Raw genomic sequence first — 19,575 nt, 5'->3', positions numbered from 1 at the left:
GATCTGTGCGAACCTACTGTTACTCAGTTCCCAAGCCATAGTGACTTCTACTTTTTATTCCAACTGAACTGGAACGAACTATCAATTTGCCAAACTCAACCTATTAAAATGTTTTTCCGTTCTTCAGAAGTCTGGCATTTCTAATCGCTAAATTAAAAACAAAACAATAAAAGTCAATCAATAAATACATTAATTTCAACATGAAGGTATGAGAATGTTTTGCCATTACTCACACAGGACAGACAGGTCCTAAAATTGATGCATTGACCTCCTCCATTGCCCAAGTTTTACAGTTCAGTATTTTTGATGAGAAAAGCTCATCACAAAATGCAAGCAAAACAATCTTGTGGTACAGTTCTGAGTGTGCCAGATGTTTTGCTCTCACCTGGATCCTGACATTTGTCACTGTATCACTTAAACTGTTAACGTCCCCATCCCCAACTCTATTATAGATGTTCTTGGCTTCCTGTCCCTGGGTGGTGTCAAACCAATGATACTGTGTTCACATAAACCCCATTCTTTAGCAGTGTCCAGAAGCATGCTTTACTTTCCCCGTGCTACACTGAGCTGCTGAACAGCTGGATGCTAAGGAGCTTACACTGTCACACGCAACAAACCACTCCTCCCAGAAGGCAGAGGTGCTTAACATTGAAAAATAAGAAATAATAAAAAAGCACACTGTTAGTATCATTTTGGAAGTTGTTTTGTTGTGCAAGTCAGAGCCAAAGAGGGTGCCTGTCTTTCAGGTGAACTTTGAATTCAGTCACCGTTATACAACATTATAAAAAAATGCAAAAGGTCATGTCTTGACGTGTATCTGTTTGTTTATCTTACCCAAAATATCTGAAATAGGGTGTAACGTAAATACAAATAAGTTGTAAGTCGTAATGATAGTTACGTGACTAATGCAGGATCTAAATTGTATCTTTTTTAAATTCTCACTTGGCAGCGAGTTTCTTTATACACATCCCAGTTACTTACCCAGAGGTGCATATTTTGTATAAACCTTTAGAAGAAAAGGACATAAACCAGCCAATAAAAATACTTTTTAGAGAAGCTGATGCTGCAGACATAAGTAAATCATGTGCTCAACTTTTTTTTGGCAAGGAGACATGCAAGTGGTCATGTGACGTTCCGGAGATGATGGCAGCCATAGCTACATCTGTCATGAATTGATTCAGAGTGTCGGGTCTCTGCCAAATGCCAAATATAGTAAACTGTATCGGAGGTGTGTGCCGGGGAGTGTAGAATGCTACTCTTAACTGTGGGTCTACTTTAACTACAAGCGGAAAGCATCCTTAGATAGAGAAATGTATATTTATGAATACAAAGGGCACAAGAGGAACATATGCTTCTGTTTTTAATAATCCAGTTATTACGCACTGTGTTTTTGCTAAATCTGATACGTGTTTGCGTTTGCATTTCAAATCATTAAATTCCACAAGCTGTAAAAGCCCCTCCGAGGATTCTTTAGCCCTTTCTGTGGGATGTTCAGTCCAGGATAGGCATTTGTGAAACTTACAGGAAACTCAGAGACGCTGTCTTTCAAGTTCAACTAAATGACAGACATTGAAAAAGACAAGGTTTTGCAGACTTTTCGGGTCATTTCGAAAGGACTTAATAACACAGTACTGCCACGGTATAGCGAATCTGGTGTGGTCCAACCCCATTGTTGGCAACAGTGAATGAGCGCTTGTAATGAAGACAACAAAGGAACACCCACACTGAAGGAGTGTCCAGATGAGATCACACTATGACAGATTTCACAGTGGAGCTGGGGAATACAAGTTAATTTTACAGACACCTGTCCCACAATGTTCCAAGTCTCATGAGCCCAGTAACCTGTCTTTATCTTGTTTGTTTAAGAATTAAAGCCCAATAAGCGGATTCAATTCCAGTCCCAGGAGGTAAAACCAAAATCTTCTCTTCTGTGCCACACATTGGTCTACAAAGTACACACCTTTTCAATTTACCTTGTGTACTTTAGATCCAGCCTTCTAGGAACAAGATGCTCACATTCAAAGCAAGTAACATGGCATGTCCTTATCTCCGCCTTCCATACACCTGCAATTTAGGGTCTGGTAACTATGTTTAGAAAGGGCCCAAAGATGGGGAAAACAACTAAAAACATAATGAAATTACCCTGGGTGTTCTGGTTTAAATTGTGTGTAGTATGTATTATGTGTTGCAGTCATGTGTTTAATCGACTGAAGTTCCTTTTCACAATTGCCTTGAGTCACTTGGTTATGATGGAGGGCACAGGATTAATAACTAAATCGATGACATTGTAGCTAGATATTTAAGCCAGAATGATAGTTGAGTGTTCCAGGCCAAAAATAAGGGAAATTCACAAAAGTCGGAAGTCCATCATCAAGCTGGCAATGCCTGCTGTAGAGAGTATTTATTTTGTGATATACTGAAAAATATATTTACTCTACTTTAAGTTTATTTAGAACAGATTTTAAAAACATTCTTTATCACTGACTAACATATCATTGCACTAAAACAAATGGTCTATACCCCTTTATATCAAATCAAGAACAGATTACATTTTTACATCAAATAGCTTCACAAATATATAAAATATATTTTATATTGGTACAATTTTTTTCATGTGACCTGGGGATTGATAACTTAAATTAATATTTCCAGGATTTTATACAATGTGAAAGAAAACCAGCGGTTTTGAATTTGATCAAGAGGAGTCAATTTAATGCTGATAATCATGTTCAGATGTTCTTCCTGTGCTCTTCCCTGTTAATGTTGTTTTTAACCATTTTGTATCCCTGCACATTGACATTTTGCCTATGTAAAGACCATGTCAGAGTGACCTGTTCTGACCTTCTCTCTCAGCTGCCTGACACTTTCCACTGATTGTTTTGTATTCCAGAAGCCCCTCACTGGAAACAAACGGAACTGAGAAGACAATATACATTTAATATGGAAAGAGGGGTTATTTGTTTATCAATGAAAGCAACTCAAAAAGACTCCACAATTTTGCTATATATATATATATTTATTTATTTATTTATTTTATTTTCCTTCTATTTCTGAAGCTCTTTCTGTGGTCGAACCGTGTTGCTGGTTTATTATTTGAGTTTTCCATGTGCACTGGAGTGAACAGTGAACATTAGCAGTTTTTTAAATCACTTGTGCTGTTGTAGATTGATTGATTGGATTTTTCCCTCTCTGTGACAGAGTGTTGTTCGATGTCTTTGGCATCCCAAGCTGAACCAGATCATGGTTGGAACTGGGAATGGACTGGCCAAAGTCTACTATGATCCTGTGAAGAGCCAGAGGTACAGCAGAATTATTTTATTTAAAACGATGTGTTATTAAAAACAGCTTTTTGCAAGCAGCAAAGCTTTTTTTCTTTCAATTTCATTGTTGAGCTAAGGTAACCGCCTCAGAGAGCTATGTATTATAGCTCTTTTTAATGCTGTTTTGGTGACCCTTCCATGCCTCTTAATGCTTGTAAATCTCATCCACAGTGACCATTTTAATGCCTGACCTAGATTTTTAAAAGCCAGCAGATTCCCCTCCTGTCTCCCTTAGAAATGGCTGCAACCAACTACTGCCATGTGAACTCAGAGAGAACTAGAAACATGTAAGCCAGTGTCTGCAGTCAGGCATTCCTTGCAATTTTGAAAGAATTATGGTTATTCAGACATTCGATTTTGCTTTTCCTGAAGCTTTGATGCTGGTAAGGAATTGAAAACAGTGTAGCAAGAACCATAGAGCTCTCTACAAAAAAAAATCCCTCTCCTTTTCTCTGGCAGCTAGAGATATCCAGCCCACAGCTTTGGGTCTTGAGAAGCCAATCCAGAATGAGTGTTTTATACTTTTATCTTTTGAAGTTAACATTCACCACAGAGTTTGATCGATGCTACATGTTCTCAGGCTGGTGTTCGGTGTTTGGGGTGGTAACTCGCTCTGGAATCTGAATTAACGCAAAACAACACAGCCAGAGGGAGATCTGTACGATGGAGTTGCATTCCTTTTGGTTACAACTGGAACGACACTGCAGACTTGGAGATATTCAATGTTAGACTATTACATCAAGTAGTGGCACGTACTGTAAGCCAATCGAGCGGTTAAAAACGACCTCTGTATGACAGGGTGAATGCTCTGAGCTTCCCCAAAAAGAGTGGGAGCAGTAGAGGGCAGCAATGGGTATAGTTCTTGAGCCTCTAATTTAATACTGATAAAAAAAAACATAAAGAACAGTAAAAGAAAGAACATCCCAAGTAATGAGTGAATGCTGGACAGCACAGTTAATCTAAAGCTGCTACAATGACAAAGTTAGCTTTCTTGACTATAGTCACTGGTTCCCTGACTGTACACATGCAGAGAACCGGAATCGGTATGGCCACAACATGTGTGTTTTATTATGGTTAGTTTTCTATCTAAGCTTTATAACACATGCATAAAATATGTGGAGTTGTCTAGCATTGCTTCGCAATTTTATGCTGCAAACTGTAAAATAGTACTGAAATGGCTGATCCTTTAATAAAATGACTGACTGTTTTTATATATGTCGGTGAGATCTCAAATGAATTTGTGTACTGAAAAAAATCTCACACCACAGATAAATACAGTCGAGGACTATAGAAGGAGATAAACTACAGTCCCAAAACTGGTTAGATTTCCCCCTGCACAAAACAAATGATGAGCCCATTATGGTGCAGAAAAACTGATAGTTTATTGCAGCCAAAAAGGGACCGTCCTTTAAATTACATTTTTTGCCGAGGACACATTTGATGAGTAGATGACAGCACTATACTGTCGTAGTACAGACCATAGTCAGTTTTGAAAACCTTCTTTCATTCTGCTCACACTGATGCTAATACATTTATGATAAACAGTGTCTGATACCAGTGTGCATTTACACCTCTCGAAATCTGGCTGATGGGACTTCTGTTCAAGTGAGATCTTCTGTAAGCAGCTTTGGTTTTTGTGACCTAATTAAATGCGATTCTGGCATGGGGAATTGAGATAGATGTCCTTTTCAGAGGAGTTAAAAAGAAAAGCTTTAGCAGTGTCTGTGTCCTCTCTCTCTCCTCAGAGGCGCAATGCTGTGTGTTGTCAAGAGCAAGAGGAAGGAGAAGCAGGCCGAGACCCTAACTCAGGATTACATCATCACACGTAAGTTGTTTTTTTGTTGTTGTGACAATCGCTTGTTATGATTTGTGAGATATCATTGGTTATTTTAACTTGCAGGCTGCCAGTGCACAAAAACAGGGTTGTACAACTCCTATTCTGTAGGGCTACAACCCAGACGCTTTGACAGCTCTCTATTAATCATCAGAATTGGAAAATATCAGTGCAGTTAAGGCACGATAAAGGCACGATAGTTAAATATTTCAAAGCTCAGGTAGAATGAAATCCTGATGAAACTGCAGGAATTCACCCCTGGGTTAAAACCTACCCACCCTAGTCATTCATTCTGATCGCTTATAATAAGAGTGCCAAACATCTGTCCTCGCTTCTCATTCCACCTGAGGTCCTAATTACGTCACTGAAATCTTTATCTGTGTATTTTAATTAGCCTATCCCCCTTTTCCCAAACTTGACCATGCTGGCTCTGTGAAGAGACCCTAGCAAACCCTGCTGGTCCATGAAGGCCCTGTACTGTAGGATTGGAGTTCCCGGTCACCACTCGGTTACCAAACTGTCCACAGAGGAAATGCGACTCAGAATGGAACCCAACAGTCAGTGCTTTAAAAATAAAAGGTTTAGATGTAGGGTTAGAGTATTGAGCTTTCCTGTGCCAATCAATCACTTTTCACTGTGTGATACCTGCCCGGCGACATGCCTGGCTCAGAAAGGTCCGAGGAGAACCACGCTGACAGTCGTCCCGGTGCTGATGCTCTCGTTCTACGTCACTGACTGCAGATCTGATCTCGTGTCTTGCCTGAACACGCTTTAATTATCTGCAGGCACTGTTGTTTTCTTCAGGGCTAGCTTCTTTTGATGTGTTTTTAAATTTATTTTATTTTTGATCCCTCTTGCATAAAGAAATAACAGGAGGTTACCAAATGGTTCTAGAAAACAGGAAAACAGAAAACAAGATGTAGAGTTTTAAGAGCTGTGGTATGATCTGGGGGAATCAAAACACTGGACCTAATGCCTTTTGGTTATTATATAACAGGATTTGGCCTTGTTCAACTTTCCCCTCATAGAATGAGACAGCAGATTGTGCCATTAGCAGGAAGGGTGTTGTTTTTTTAAATAGTTTTTCCTTTATCCAAGTCTTCAGGCGAAACACCATTAGTGCTCTGGCCTCTCGGGCTCTGAATTGCCAGGAGAGATGGAAATGATTGGTCATGCCACGGCTGGTCAAATGTGAGCCGATATGCGTGACCCCAGACTGGAGTGTCTTTGCACGTGTCGGCACTCTCCTCGGAGATGCGCAGCTCCAAAATGACAAAGCAGAGCCAGGCTCTGTGATCAGCACAGCCTCTGCATTACTTCTCCATTGTTTTTAAATTTTGCATTGGATACAAATGACAAAAAAGGTATCTTTAAGGACCTGCGAAAGAGAACATCTGCTCAATCTAATAATCGATTCATCCTCCTGCATTTTCATATCTTTGCTGATCTTTAGGTTGTGTAGCAGCTTAATAGTTTTCATCAGTAATGGTACAGTGACAAGCTATAACACAGCAAATCGGCTTTTTATGAAATGCAATGCACATTAAATACAGCACAAAGGTTTTACTGAAGTATTGATCCAATGTGCAAAATGTATTAAAACATATCGAGATCCCTGATTGAATGGAAAAAGTGGAGCTGAGTTTCCATGTGCAGGTGTCTGTAACTGATGCTGCACGTGGCCTAATACATTATTATGATTATTAACAAAATGAAATAAAACAGTCATCCACAAATAAATTGTGCAGCTTTACTAACAATGGTATAAATGATAAATGTGATGAGTAAGGCCTGTGAAATTCAGGGATCATCCTGAACCCACAAGCTGTCAATCAAGCCAACTTAAAGCAACTTAGAGCTGATCAACACATCAGCTGCAGCAAACTGGCTGATAACATTAAAAGTAAAGCCGGACTTCTTAAGAATGGCATTTAACCTACAAAAAACCCCAAAACTATTAAAGCCCATTATCATCTCTTATTAATAAGTAATTTATTGAACAGATGGTACTTCCATTTGCTGGAAGTCTGCGCTACTATCTGCCTTGGATAAATAAATGCAATAAATTGATGGGAATTCCTGGCATTATTTTGTTTGTCAGCATCTTTGCTCCTTACAATAGCCTGGTATGTAGGCTTTATCTATTCAGCAACTGTATAACATCCGATAAGCATTTGACGGTGGTATCAGAACCAGGTGTCCCATAGTGTGTTTAAATCAGGCTGCCACACATCCTTCACTAAGTAGCAAGGTCTTATCTGTGTCACCCGTGTTATCAGAAACAGATACACCTCTGGATAGTCTTAACAGTTTTGCATTGCTCTGATTCTATGAATTCCCGACGTAGCTACTTTTTTATATGGCTTAAGCTATATTAATTTGATCGAAGGAGCTCTGAGCACAGCAAACTGCTGTAATATCAAAATCAGATAACTGTATAACATCTTTTTGATGTCCTTCAGTGAGTTTATGAAAGAAGGCATGGCACAAGCTTCATTCTTTCTGTATCTGTCTCTTGTAGATAACTAAAATGAAATCACTTGCTGAATGGCCACACTTATCTCTCATAACAAAGGGATACTTCATAATTAGCCTGTAACTGAAGGCTTGTTTACTTAATTGTACTTCAGAGTCATTTCATTGGAGTGTCCTGGCTGACAGCATGAGGTTTTGGCCTGACATCCAATTAACCTTTTCTTCTCTTTTTTTTCTCTCCAGAAGCATTATAAAGATAGCTTGTATTATATACTTTAAATACAAGAGTGCCCTGTAGTGCCGATGTCACTTTTATCCTGGTTTTCAGTAGATATTTGATGTGAACAAGTTAGAAACCTCTTTCTCTGCTCTGTCTTTGCGATACCCAGTCTACAGGGAACGGTGGAAAATTGTCCAGAAAACAGAATGATAAAAAGAACGTAAAGAAAATCTGTTACCAGTCACCCTTTTGCCTAATGTACCATGTAGGTGGTGTATTGACAGTTCCTAACAAACCCCAACTACCACCCCTTACAGGAACAATTAGCTGTTTTCACAGCATCAAGACGCCTGCATGGAAAATTACAGCTCCGGCTGTCTGTGATCCCAGAGAGAGCAGGAACACACGAACAGGGTTGGCTGCTGCTGTTTATCCGTAGGGGGTTTAAAATGAACAGTATAGGTGCTTTGTGTATAAAAAAAAAAAAAACATAACCCAACACGATGTTTCCCATGTAATGGAAACATATCGGCAGAACAAAAGGCAGCAGGAGCTAACCTCATAAGGATTACGTGTAAAGTAGCTTTTTGCTCGCTCATGCCCTATCACGTTACTCAGTGTGATGCTGTGGCGTTCCAGTGGGCAGCTGCCTCTCTCTCCTCACTGGCCCTGTGAGTGTGTGCTTTCTGTCACAATGGCAGCGTCCGGCTCTTCAGTCTGTCTGCAAGATGCCCGGCTCCAGAGGCTTAATCTGCACATTAGCAGAGAGCTCCTGGAATAGGAGTAAGCACCAGAGGCCCAGATGGGGGGAGATGCCCTGCTAAAACAGACTGCTCTATACTTGTATTGCTGCCCTACCAATTGCACCATTTTCTTGTACAGTTTCTATTAATAAGTGTGCATGTCCTGCCACTGCAATTCTCTGGAGCTCGTCGCATCAGTAGGCATTGTGTCTCCTCAGGTAGAGCTCAGTGTTTTCTGTGGTCCAGCTGCTTGGGTCAGAAACATTCTGTGAGTGGTAGAGGGTTTTCTTGAATAGTTTATGCAATGGGCAAGACATCCACACCAAGTCAGCACTCAGTTGTGGGAGGCTGCCGACCTTTGCCACATCTGGAAAGGGTTGTTTGAGGGAACATGGTGAGGACCCCCCTATTGTATCTCACTGACTCTCTAATTCGCATTGGCAGCCTCATCTCTCCTGAGAGCCATTGAAGGAAAAAACTCTGCTCGAAGCTATCATGACTCCCATTGACTCACAGAGAACTCAATTCCCAAATCTTCCTTCAAGACTTACCCGTTTCCCATTCAGAGCTTATTTTGCCAATGTCCAATCAATTCACACCTTTACCTTTTATGGTTTAATGATTTACCCTTTCACCAGCTTCTCCTATACATATATACTATTTATTCAAACTGGATAATGGGGACAGTAGGACTATAAACATTCAGATATGTCACATGATTGTGTTACTTCCTCAAGAGAATCTGGACATTTCTAAGGCTTCTGGATATGCAGTTTTAAGACAGTTGAGTAAAAGGCTGCCATTGCATTGGGGTTTCCAAAAAGACGACTTGATACAGTACTCAATAAATCAGTCAGTCAATCTTTATTTGATATAGCGACCTTCGTTGAGCTGTTACAGAGCATTTTTCACATTTGAAATTAATAAAGCATGCATTATTACTGCAACAAAGGAAAGTCAACTATTAGGCACATAGGAAAGAGAGACAAAGCAGGGTGCCCGGTCAGGCCCTTGGGGATGCTCTGTGCTGCACTCATGGTTTGTCGTCTTCTCGAGCTGCACTGAATTCATGTGTTGGTTTTGCCGTTTCAGCTCATGCCCTCCCCATGTTCCGCGAGGCTCGGCAACGCAGCACCAGGAAGCAGCTGGAGAAGGATCGGCTGGACCCGATGAAGTCCCATAAACCCGAACCTCCAGTCTCGGGCCCAGGTAAGACCTCTCTCTGTTTCCTGATACTCTCATAGAAGGTTCCAGGAGCACCACGTTTTTAGTTTCTCCCTGAATTAAACAATTGTCTGGAGCTCTGTGAAATGTGGTTTCAAACCTATTTCATTTTTAATTTTATGTATCAATCAATTCTTGAATTAGACTGTTAATATACATAGCAAATAATACAATCATTTCTATTTTAAAATTGAAAATGGAAATGGAAATAAGTGAATCTGCTTTGCAAAGAAATTAAATACTCTTACATAGCTCTTGTTGAAGTCTGACGCTTTCTTTTGTCTGTGAAAGTCAGAGAGCCATCCCATGAAAGCGTGGTAAAGATAAGTTAGCTGCAAGTTAAACCTTGTGTCTCAGCCTGAAGTGCTGACAGACAGTGTCTAACATGTTTTCTTTAGTCCTGGAGACTCTGAATGGTAGAAGTTTTCCAAATACATGGGACGTGTTTCACTGGAACAGTTTGTGAGTGCATTGTGATACCATTTTTAAACGCAAGCAGTAATCTCTGTAGGGGTGGTTCTGAGCGCTATGTTTAAATTGAGCACTGCATTTTAGGTAACAGTGGATATTAACCTCCACAGCTTCAGATACTGCTGAGGGAATTGTAAATACATGATGAGAAAAGAAGAGTGAGAATCGAAGCACACTGATTGTGAAACGAGACAGCCATCACTGTTTCTGGGTTGCGCTGTGGTCAGCTTAATGATACGTCTCTCACCAAGCTTTTCTCTTCTTCCCTTCAGGTCGTGGCGGGCGAGTGGGCATGCACGGCGGGACTCTGTCTTCTTTCATCGTGAAGAACATCGCCCTGGACAAGACGGACGACAGCAACCCTAGGGAAGCTATACTGCGGCACGCCAAGGAGGCAGCTACCAACCCCTACTGGGTGGCCCCAGCTTACAGCAGGTAATCACGCGCCATCGCTGCCACACTGGGGGTGGGAGGGGTAAAACACTAGAACATTTTATCCGAGTCCAGAAAACACTAAACAAAACAATCTGGTGCTGATCAAGTGTGGCATTGCAGGGAGACAGAATTTGCCAACTGAATCAGAAATGCTGCAGGTTACTATTAATTCCAGACAAGAAAGATTTCAATACATCAAAGCTTGGTAAATAAGCAGTAGCTCCGGAGGTTAATTTACTACACATGCATTGATTGAACAGCACGGAAGTTTGTGATTTGGTGCTGTTGATAATGTATCCAAAATAAACTACGGGCAGCTGCAAAGACATGGCTCTCTGGTAACACACACAGACTGCAGTTAGCGTTGCATTCTAATGTAGATCTGGCATTTTTCCATTACCTTTCACTTCACTAACTGGCTATAACTGGTTATTGCGCGTATTGATTAACATTCTTTTCAGCGTTGTTTGTTTTTGTTTGAGGTTTCCCTGCTAACGTCTCTAAGTAATTTGCAGATGTTATTTCCTTCTGATTCATTGTATCTGTCTTAAAAGCTCTAATGCATTTAAATGCTCTAAAGCCTTTTCCGTTTTGTTGAATGAATCAAAGGAAGGAGCCGTGTGACACGTCTTCATTTATTGTGTCTGAAAACTCCAAAGAATGTGCCTGTTGTAATCTGAAAGAACTAAACAGGAATGGGGTGCAGAATTCAAAGAGTAGAGTTGTTTATTTGTTCAAATACATTATTTAACATTAAACAACCATAACTTGCCTTCCTGGACAATATACAGACACCCTTTTACAGCTTTGCTAGTTAAGGGAGGTCAAGTTGAATTGTCATTACTCTTATGCGACAGTTTCCAAATGAATGACTGTAGTATAAGACTGCTATCTGTTCAGAGGAGCTGAGGTATTGCTAAACCAGGGATTATAGTGAAGAATTGTCAGGGATACTCATCCTTCTGTACATCATTTGTGGTTGCCCAACTTTTGACCTGTAGTGTGTGTGTATATATTGTGGATTATGATGTTAGTCTTCGCCTGACTTTAGGATTATCAACCAGATATGCAGGTAATAGCCACCCACCTTTGACACAGGAGAGTAACCCAGTAAGAAACAGGCCCATTACCCGCATTGTGCAGTCCTCGGGTTACAGATGCTGACACCTGCGACGTTATGAACATTAATGTTTAAAAAGCAGTGCTGTTTTTCAGAAGGCAGGCTGCCATTTACAGTGCACGGATTTGGTTACAGCTTCTTGTTCAAAGCTGTAGCTAGAAGGAGAAAAAGTCAGAGCTGGCTGCCAAGGGAAGGCACTGAGGGAAAGGAGGAGGGGAATGCTTGGTTTACACTCAGGACAGGACTGTGAATCAGACAGATGGAGCAGCACAACTTGAAGACTCCTTCCACAGCGCTCCGTTATCATTGGGCATTGAGTGCATTGAAACAATGACTTTACAGGGGGAAGCAGCAAAGGATTCAGTTCATGAGGCTGGGAAATAGATGACGACACTATTGTGTATGTAGTCTGTGCACATTTGCATCCATGCCTAAACACAGTAGATCAACCTGTCCTCATTGCTGTGTTGTCTGAACACAAAAAGTGTTCCCAAAATGTAAGCAACTCTTGTGAAACCTGTTAGATTAAAGTTGTTTCTGAATGCTTGTTTTACGCACATGAAAAATGTAAATAGAATTTTAAAACAAAACAGGGTTTTTTTTTGTCAATTAAAAGGACAGGTTTATTAAGTAGTGGACACGGTATAGTTCATTTTTTTTAATCAATAAATATGATACACAGAATTCCTCACACTGCATATCTATGTATTTGATCCTGTGTAAATCAGATAAAGAGTTGTCAGATTGATATCTCCTTTCTCTTATAGCCGTATTTAAAAAAGAAAAAAGAAACTCACATGAATGACTAGGAAAAAAAAAAAAGAAAAGTGTCATATCAGCCCTAGTGGGTTTGGACTGATTCACAAGGCTTTGGTTGAGAAACAACCACATTATTGCTGCATTAAAGCATAGAAAGCAGCCACATTATTGTGCTGCAATGCTTTGAGGTTTCCTTTTTTCTTTTGTGATCAGGGCAAAGGGCCAACTGACGAGGGCTCGTTCTCTCAGTCACATTATCGTGACTTGCCCGTTCTCAGGATTCCCCTTCACAGTCCCACTCGCGCCTGAAGGCTCCTTTATTCTTCACACATGAATCAGAACGTATGAGTAAGAAGTAATTAAAAGGAATGTGGCCTTTAGCTCTCGTGATGCAGTGGAAAAAAAACTACAGAGGGGAAAAAAAAACAACGTAGCTATCAGTTCTTGGGGAATTGACATGAGTTGGGCACTGTCTGTGGGTTAGTAATAATATTGGCTATTTTTCACAGATTTTTAATCCCCTTCCCCCCCCAATATCATTTGTGGTCCTTTGTGAATGAGTGTCTTTTTAATGTTCATTTGGCGACTGTGTTTTTGGAAACTTGCACAGAAGAGTACAACTGGATATTATGGTCAATCTGGGCCGGTTCCAAAGAGACGTGGAAAGGGGAGTATGGAACAAATTAACCAAGTGTGCTTTTCAACGGATCTGATTGGCTGGGATCATTAGAGGCACAGATTGATCAGATTCTGGAATCCAGAACAAATGGACTAACGTGATGAGCAGAATCATTTCCTCTCATTTGTAAATGTACCATCTTGTTATTCTGTAATTTCCCCATCTGTGTTTTTTTTTTTTTTTTTTTTTTTTAAGGATTAAGGTTCAGACACTCAAGTGATTTATCCCAGATCTAACCTTTAAAGGGAATATGAATAAAATATTTACCTCCACGCTAAGATTGCACCTGTTTATTTCTCAGGTTGCTAATTTAATCGTTGGTATAGGCAGTTCAGACATTCGCTTTTCGTTTTGTACCAGTAAGGTTTTGTTTGTAGCACGGCACAAAATGTTTATGAACGTGTGGGTGGTCCTTTTTCAGAAAGCCCGTAAACTCAATACTTACACTATTTTCTGTTTATACAATTGAGCGTTTGAAAAGTGACAAAAAGTGTATCCCTTGTAAAATGTCATCATTCTAATTCCAAAAATTCCATGGACTATAACGCCTAATAACAATGCTTGGCGGTCAAAAACATAATTTGTGGAAAGATTATAATAAGCCCTTGGAGGCTGTGATTCCTAACTTTATGATCTGTTTGGAGGGTGTCATTTCAGTCCTTCCAATCTTTACACGAATATGAGTAAGCTTTGAGTAATTGAGTCTTGCTGCATAAGAGGAGATTGTTTGTTTGATGTAAACATTCCCCTCAAGAATTTCTAAAAACATCCCAGGATTGTTGTCCCTCAGAAGCGGCGGAGTGTGCCAGGGTCTGCTCTGAAAACAGCAGCGTCTGCTTGGAACGCCGCTCTCTCCGAAATTATAAATAGAGTTTTGTTTATAGGCCGCATGTTCATTAATCTGAGACTTTAGACTGCAACTATTTGAATGTTTTGGACAGAACAAACACTCCGGCTGGCCAAAGCAACCCACTGGGTTTTACAAGCACACACCACACACAGCTAGCTTAAAGAGAACCGCGGGAGATCAAAATAAAACAAAACAAAAAACAAAAAAACGCAATCCATCTCTTGAGGAAATGGCCTTTTATCCCAAGGGGTTGGATCTAGTGGTTGCTTCACTTTAGTGTCAGCTGGGTAATGCTCAACAAACCTGTCGATTAAATGAGCACAACTAAGTGCAATTTAGATTACAAACTTATTTATCTCTGTGGTACACTTAGCTCTGTCATCGTGAATCAGCAACATGATTTGGAATATCTAGAAGCTCCTGATAGAAAAATAAGATTATTCCTCAGAGCAAGAAAAGCAGACTGATGTGAGGTTTGTACAATATTCTAGACCTTGTCCATAGCTCTAGTGGGAAACGCAGAAGTGCCATCTCTGGTCTCCAGAAATAAGGTGTGCATCGAATATCCATTGTTTCTATCAGCATTTCACAAAACCCTTCAGCAGCAAGAGGAAAACATGGCATTGTAAAGCTTTTTATAAGATGTCCTGACAAAAAGTGAACATAAAAACAAAACATGAAAGGAAACGGTAATAAAATTCCTGAATGAATCTATTTCTTGGCAAACAGTAGCACTGTAATGATCTTGCCATCGATCTCCATTAGAGACAGACGCCTTTTTTGTTAAGACAGCAGAAGCGACATCTAAAACCCAGACAATGTGAGCCTGTCTACTATGAAGCTGGTGTGTAGAACACCTAAAGATAAAGATCAGCTGTCTTCAGGTCATGGTACATGAAAGCAATCTGGACTGAAACCCTAATCCACCTCAATACACTGCGCTGGCAGCTCCTTGTGGTTTGGACTAGCAGATATGTCACTACAGCGCCACTAATGACCCTGTTATTACTAATGAAGGCATTGAAACACTTTGGCGAAGAAAGAGCTCGTTAGCTAAAGGATGCCGCTGCCCTTTGTTAGTACACTTAATTGTCGTCTTCTCGTTACGGGCGCATTATACTCGCAACACGGATATGGCTCCAACTGTGAACTGTTTACTAGAGTTCCTAAGAAACCAGAGGAGAGAGTAGATTATGTTTCAGCTGCCCAGCTCCTCTCCGGCTCTTCTGCCATGAACTGCAGCACCACTCCAAATAGTGGCTCTTCTTTTGTAGAAATAAATGGAAATCAATGCAGAGGCTGCCAGATGTTTACGCACCCCGTGTCCTAACTGAGTTGCATCAACAGTTTGCTCTGTTGAAGTCGGTGGTCATCAAACGCTAACAGTCATCTTTGATAAATAACTAGAGTTTAATGAACAGTATAGTATTATCAAAATTAATTCAATAACATAACTGTTTCAAATGAAGAATGTGAATATTTTCAACCACATCTGTATAGACATGTTTAGTTACATTTTAACCAGTTATGTTTACCTTTTTAATTATTAGTTATAGAGGATACTGATATAAAAGAGTTACATTTCTCAGACTGCGTGATTTTGCCATTCACAGTTAAATGAAGTCAAGGCACACTGCTCGTACACCAGCTCTTCTCTGGATTGACATGTCTGTGTCGTCCACTTTGAGCCTGCAGCGAGGGCAACAATGTTTCCCTCGCTGGTTGAGATCTGAAGAGGTGAAACGAGTTTCCTTTATGACTCACTGAGTAACCACGCAGATGTTGCTTTTTTAATTACTGAAAGAAAGGGCACAACAAAAAAGAAAAAGAACAACCTTTTAATCTTTTTATCAGGACCCAGCCAGATCCAGTCTTCGCCGAGGTGGAGTCTGAAGATGAGGAGGCGGACAAGGAGCCCGAATGGAAAAAACGCAAAATCTGAAGTGGAGTCTCATGTGATTTTCATTCTCCTGTTCGTATCTGATGCCCTGTACTCTCTCTTCTCATGTGTTACATCCTGTTGAGTAGGAAGTCTTCAAAGGACTAAACATTTAGAATCTATAATGCATAACAACACGAAAAAACATGTTGCTACTGCATGTTATGATAACCTGTTGTTAGAACATTTAAGTTTATCAGGTACATTTTAGAAGAGAAAGTACTCAGCAATCAGGTTCAATACTTTTATAAAATGTTGCAAGGAAACCATTGTGTGTTTAAACAGATACTATCAAAAGATTGTTAATTTCTTTCCAGACTGAGATCCCAACAATTGTAGTCATTAAAAACTCCACTCTTCTATGAAAAGTTAGATGTGAACATTACAAATTGTGTATTTGTTGATATGGCAACATCGAAAACATACATTATCCCTACATCGATGTAGCACAGTGTGATTTTAGTCTTTGTAATACATTTTTGACAAGTCATTTTGTGTGTTTTCATTTGTGGATATTTAATTTGTAAAATATAAAAAACACATTTGTAACAATGTAATTGTTCATTTAAAATTCTCCAGCTTACAACCTCCATTAATATCCTTCAAAGTGCAATGTTCCAATGTATCAGTAAGCATCAGTATATGGAAGATATGGTAATGATATTATGTTTGCTCTGTTGCAGCTTTTAAAATCATGTCATTATTTTTTTAAATAAATTGATTGCATGTGTTAAGAAGGGAGCTGAGCATTTGTATCCAGACAGTTGGCTATATTCATGTATTTGTGGAATGGTTTGGTGGTTAAGTCAGTAACACCTTTTCTCAGTCATTTTGAAGATGTGTGTAGCTGGTGACAAGAAATAAAGGAAAATGTCTTCATAACTTTATAACATTCAAGGCTTCCTTAATCTGCATTTTCTATTGACACAGTTTGTCCTGCATTGTTCAGACAGTGTTCAAGTGAAGCCTACTTTTACCTTATCGGAAATATCCTGTGATGAATGCTGCTCATCTTAGTACTGCTGCAATACCTGCATTCCTGGTCAGAACTGGTCTCAGTATCACAGCACCTTCATCTGATTTGCTTTTTCTTTTTGATGGCGGTCACCTTCACGTCTTCACGAAGATAGTGAGGAGTTTGAGGATTGTTATGGAGCAGTCTTTCTATTGAACACTGAAAAAGGCCCTTGATAAGCGAGAGGGATGGAGAGGTGTTGCTGTTGGCAATATACATATCTTGGGTGCCGCCTTCAGGAGATGCAGGTAACTTGTTCTTTTGGTCATGTGCCAAGATCTACAGTTGGTTATCCTGGAGTTTCACTTACAACTATCTGAGGCCCATGGCATTGGGTTGTGTTGCTCCTTGTTTGTGGAAGTCAGTTTCACTCAATATCAGGAAAAGTTGCATGTTTTAAAATCTATATATGAAAACGCTCCAGCTTGGGTTACTGTATTCTCAGCTCATTTTGCCAGTGAATACTGGACCACTGTGAATTTGTTTAATGTAAAGCACATTTTATGTAATGTAATCAAATTCAGGAGCAGTGCAACTAGATACTGGACCCCCGAGCTAAATATCAGTCATGCTGATGTTTTTTGTACATTAGTAACAGAAGAAAACAACTAATGACATTTTCCTCACAGCCGACTATTTCTTTACGTTTTTCATCCATGAAGACTGAGGGCATTTTGGTGTGTTCCCTTATGGGCAGTTATGTTTTATGAGGAAGCTAGTGTTACACCATGGTACGAAGCAAAGGCAATGGGGTCCCTCCTATTCACATTACAATAGGATTTCCTCAGTTGTACCATATTGTCATAAATGTTTCTTCCTTGCAGGTATGCCATGCCATTTTCATTCCTGTGATGGCAAGAGTTCAAATAAGAGCAATTCTGACTAATACCAGGGCTGAACCATGTGTCCTATGATGACATCTAAACCTAGACAATTCACAATTCAATTCAATTTCACAGTGATCCTTCCAATCATGTTAATTCATTCTCGGATAAAAACGTACACATGCATGCAAAATAAAAACTGGAGGCAGATATTAGACAGTATAGATAGTATATATAGATAAGATATAGAATATGCTTGAAAGGCTGCATTTAAAAGGAATACAGCAAAGAAAATGGAGGTCAGATCACCTGGCTTTCTGCACAAAATGTACAGAAACATTTTTTTGTTTTGTCTTTTCCCTTAAAAGACAATCTGTAGCGGTGCGCCAGTTCTGGGAAAATTGTTTTCCTGTGTGTGAAAGCAGAAATTGATGGTCCAGTTTGAACATTCTGAAAATATAACCAAATTACCAATTCTCTGTGGCTCATGCATTAGATCTAAGGTTGACTTGACTATAATGTGTTGTCTCTAACTTCCAGTTTGTTTAGTAAACACTAAAACTCTACATTGCTTTCCTGTAACCATTCACAACTTGATTATAGCTTGTCTAAACCCTAACTGGCTTTTACTTCAATTAGTTGAATCACATCATTAACTTCTAAAGTTTGCATTGAGTTTGTAAAGCACCGTTATATATTATGCAGTTGTACATCTAACTTGAAAGAAGTTTCAAATAAAATGTGTAAACCAGTGTTACTAATAATGAAAACTACCTGAAGCCATTACAAATAGTTGTCCAGTTTCTGTGAGATGTCAAGTGAGACATCTCTGAAGCATGAGAAATGGGGATTAACTACTGATGGCATCCTAGTCTTCAGAACCTGGATAGAAATCTGTGTCACTGGGATTGTTGTCTGAATGCACACAGATACGATTTTGCTAGTCTCCTCTGGTGGGATTAAATCCACTCCTATTGGCTCCAAACATTGAATACAAACATACATGAATGAATAAATAAATAAATACATAAGTAAATAAATGATTGACAGTGTTAAGAGATTCCTATCCCATGAGTCAAAAATGTGGAAGCCCTTTCTCCTTGAGGCAATCCAGTGAGGAAATTTCTATGGGTGCTTCTTAATCATCAGTAAAGTGTTCCAATTAGGTGAGTCACTGAGGATTAACTTTAACTGACTGTTCTGTAAACAAAGCGAACATCTCAGACAGGTTGTCCCAGCAAGATCGTATATTTTGAATTTAAGCTAATTTGAATTAATATTTTTCTGGTGCATTCTTGAGTTCTGAAGCCCAAAGTTCAGGAGATATTCGTGCCTTATTTAACTTCTTTCAGCAATTAATTATTCTTCCTTTTCTGAACTTAAAACGCTCACCTAAAAGATAACTTACACAACACTCTTACCCCGTGGGTTGACAGTAAAATGATACCCTGCCTTTTCATGTGCCCGATTTGTCAAACTCATCTTAAGATACGCTTTGCTATTTTCCTAAGGATTCACTGCTGTGAGGTGGTTTTTCTATGTCAACACCTTTGACATAAATTCTGCTTTACAAGGTCTAGGGATAATCAAGTAGACTGTGAAGTACATTCATGCTTTACTATTTCTTTACTAAATGACCCAAAAACAAAACATTTGAACATGCCACT

General features: G+C 39.6%; 1 protein-coding gene across 3 annotated transcripts in view; it reads left to right on the top strand.

Annotated features, from left to right (window-relative positions):
- wdr70 (WD repeat domain 70) overlaps positions 1–16,959 on the top strand; it is a 96,256-nt gene extending 79,297 nt beyond the window's left edge. For 2 of the 3 annotated variants that reach the window (XM_066712176.1, XM_066712175.1), the window contains exons 14-18: positions 3,199–3,299; positions 5,066–5,145; positions 9,685–9,801; positions 10,560–10,722; positions 15,985–16,959. In XM_066712176.1, the coding sequence (XP_066568273.1) occupies positions 3,199–3,299; positions 5,066–5,145; positions 9,685–9,801; positions 10,560–10,722; positions 15,985–16,072 (549 nt within the window). In that variant the 3' untranslated portion in view covers positions 16,073–16,959. Of the gene's footprint in view, positions 1–3,198; positions 3,300–5,065; positions 5,146–9,684; positions 9,802–10,559; positions 10,723–11,937; positions 12,437–15,984 lie in introns of those variants that run through there. The other variant, XM_066712177.1, reaches the window with a different exon arrangement.
- The last annotated feature ends 2,616 nt before the right edge of the window (positions 16,960–19,575 follow it).

Source organism: Amia ocellicauda, chromosome 8 (genome assembly GCF_036373705.1).
Source record: "Amia ocellicauda isolate fAmiCal2 chromosome 8, fAmiCal2.hap1, whole genome shotgun sequence".
Taxonomy (NCBI): Eukaryota; Metazoa; Chordata; class Actinopteri; order Amiiformes; family Amiidae; genus Amia; species Amia ocellicauda.
Note: the sequence above shows the minus strand (reverse complement) of the source record. Positions and strands in the feature narration are given on the sequence as shown.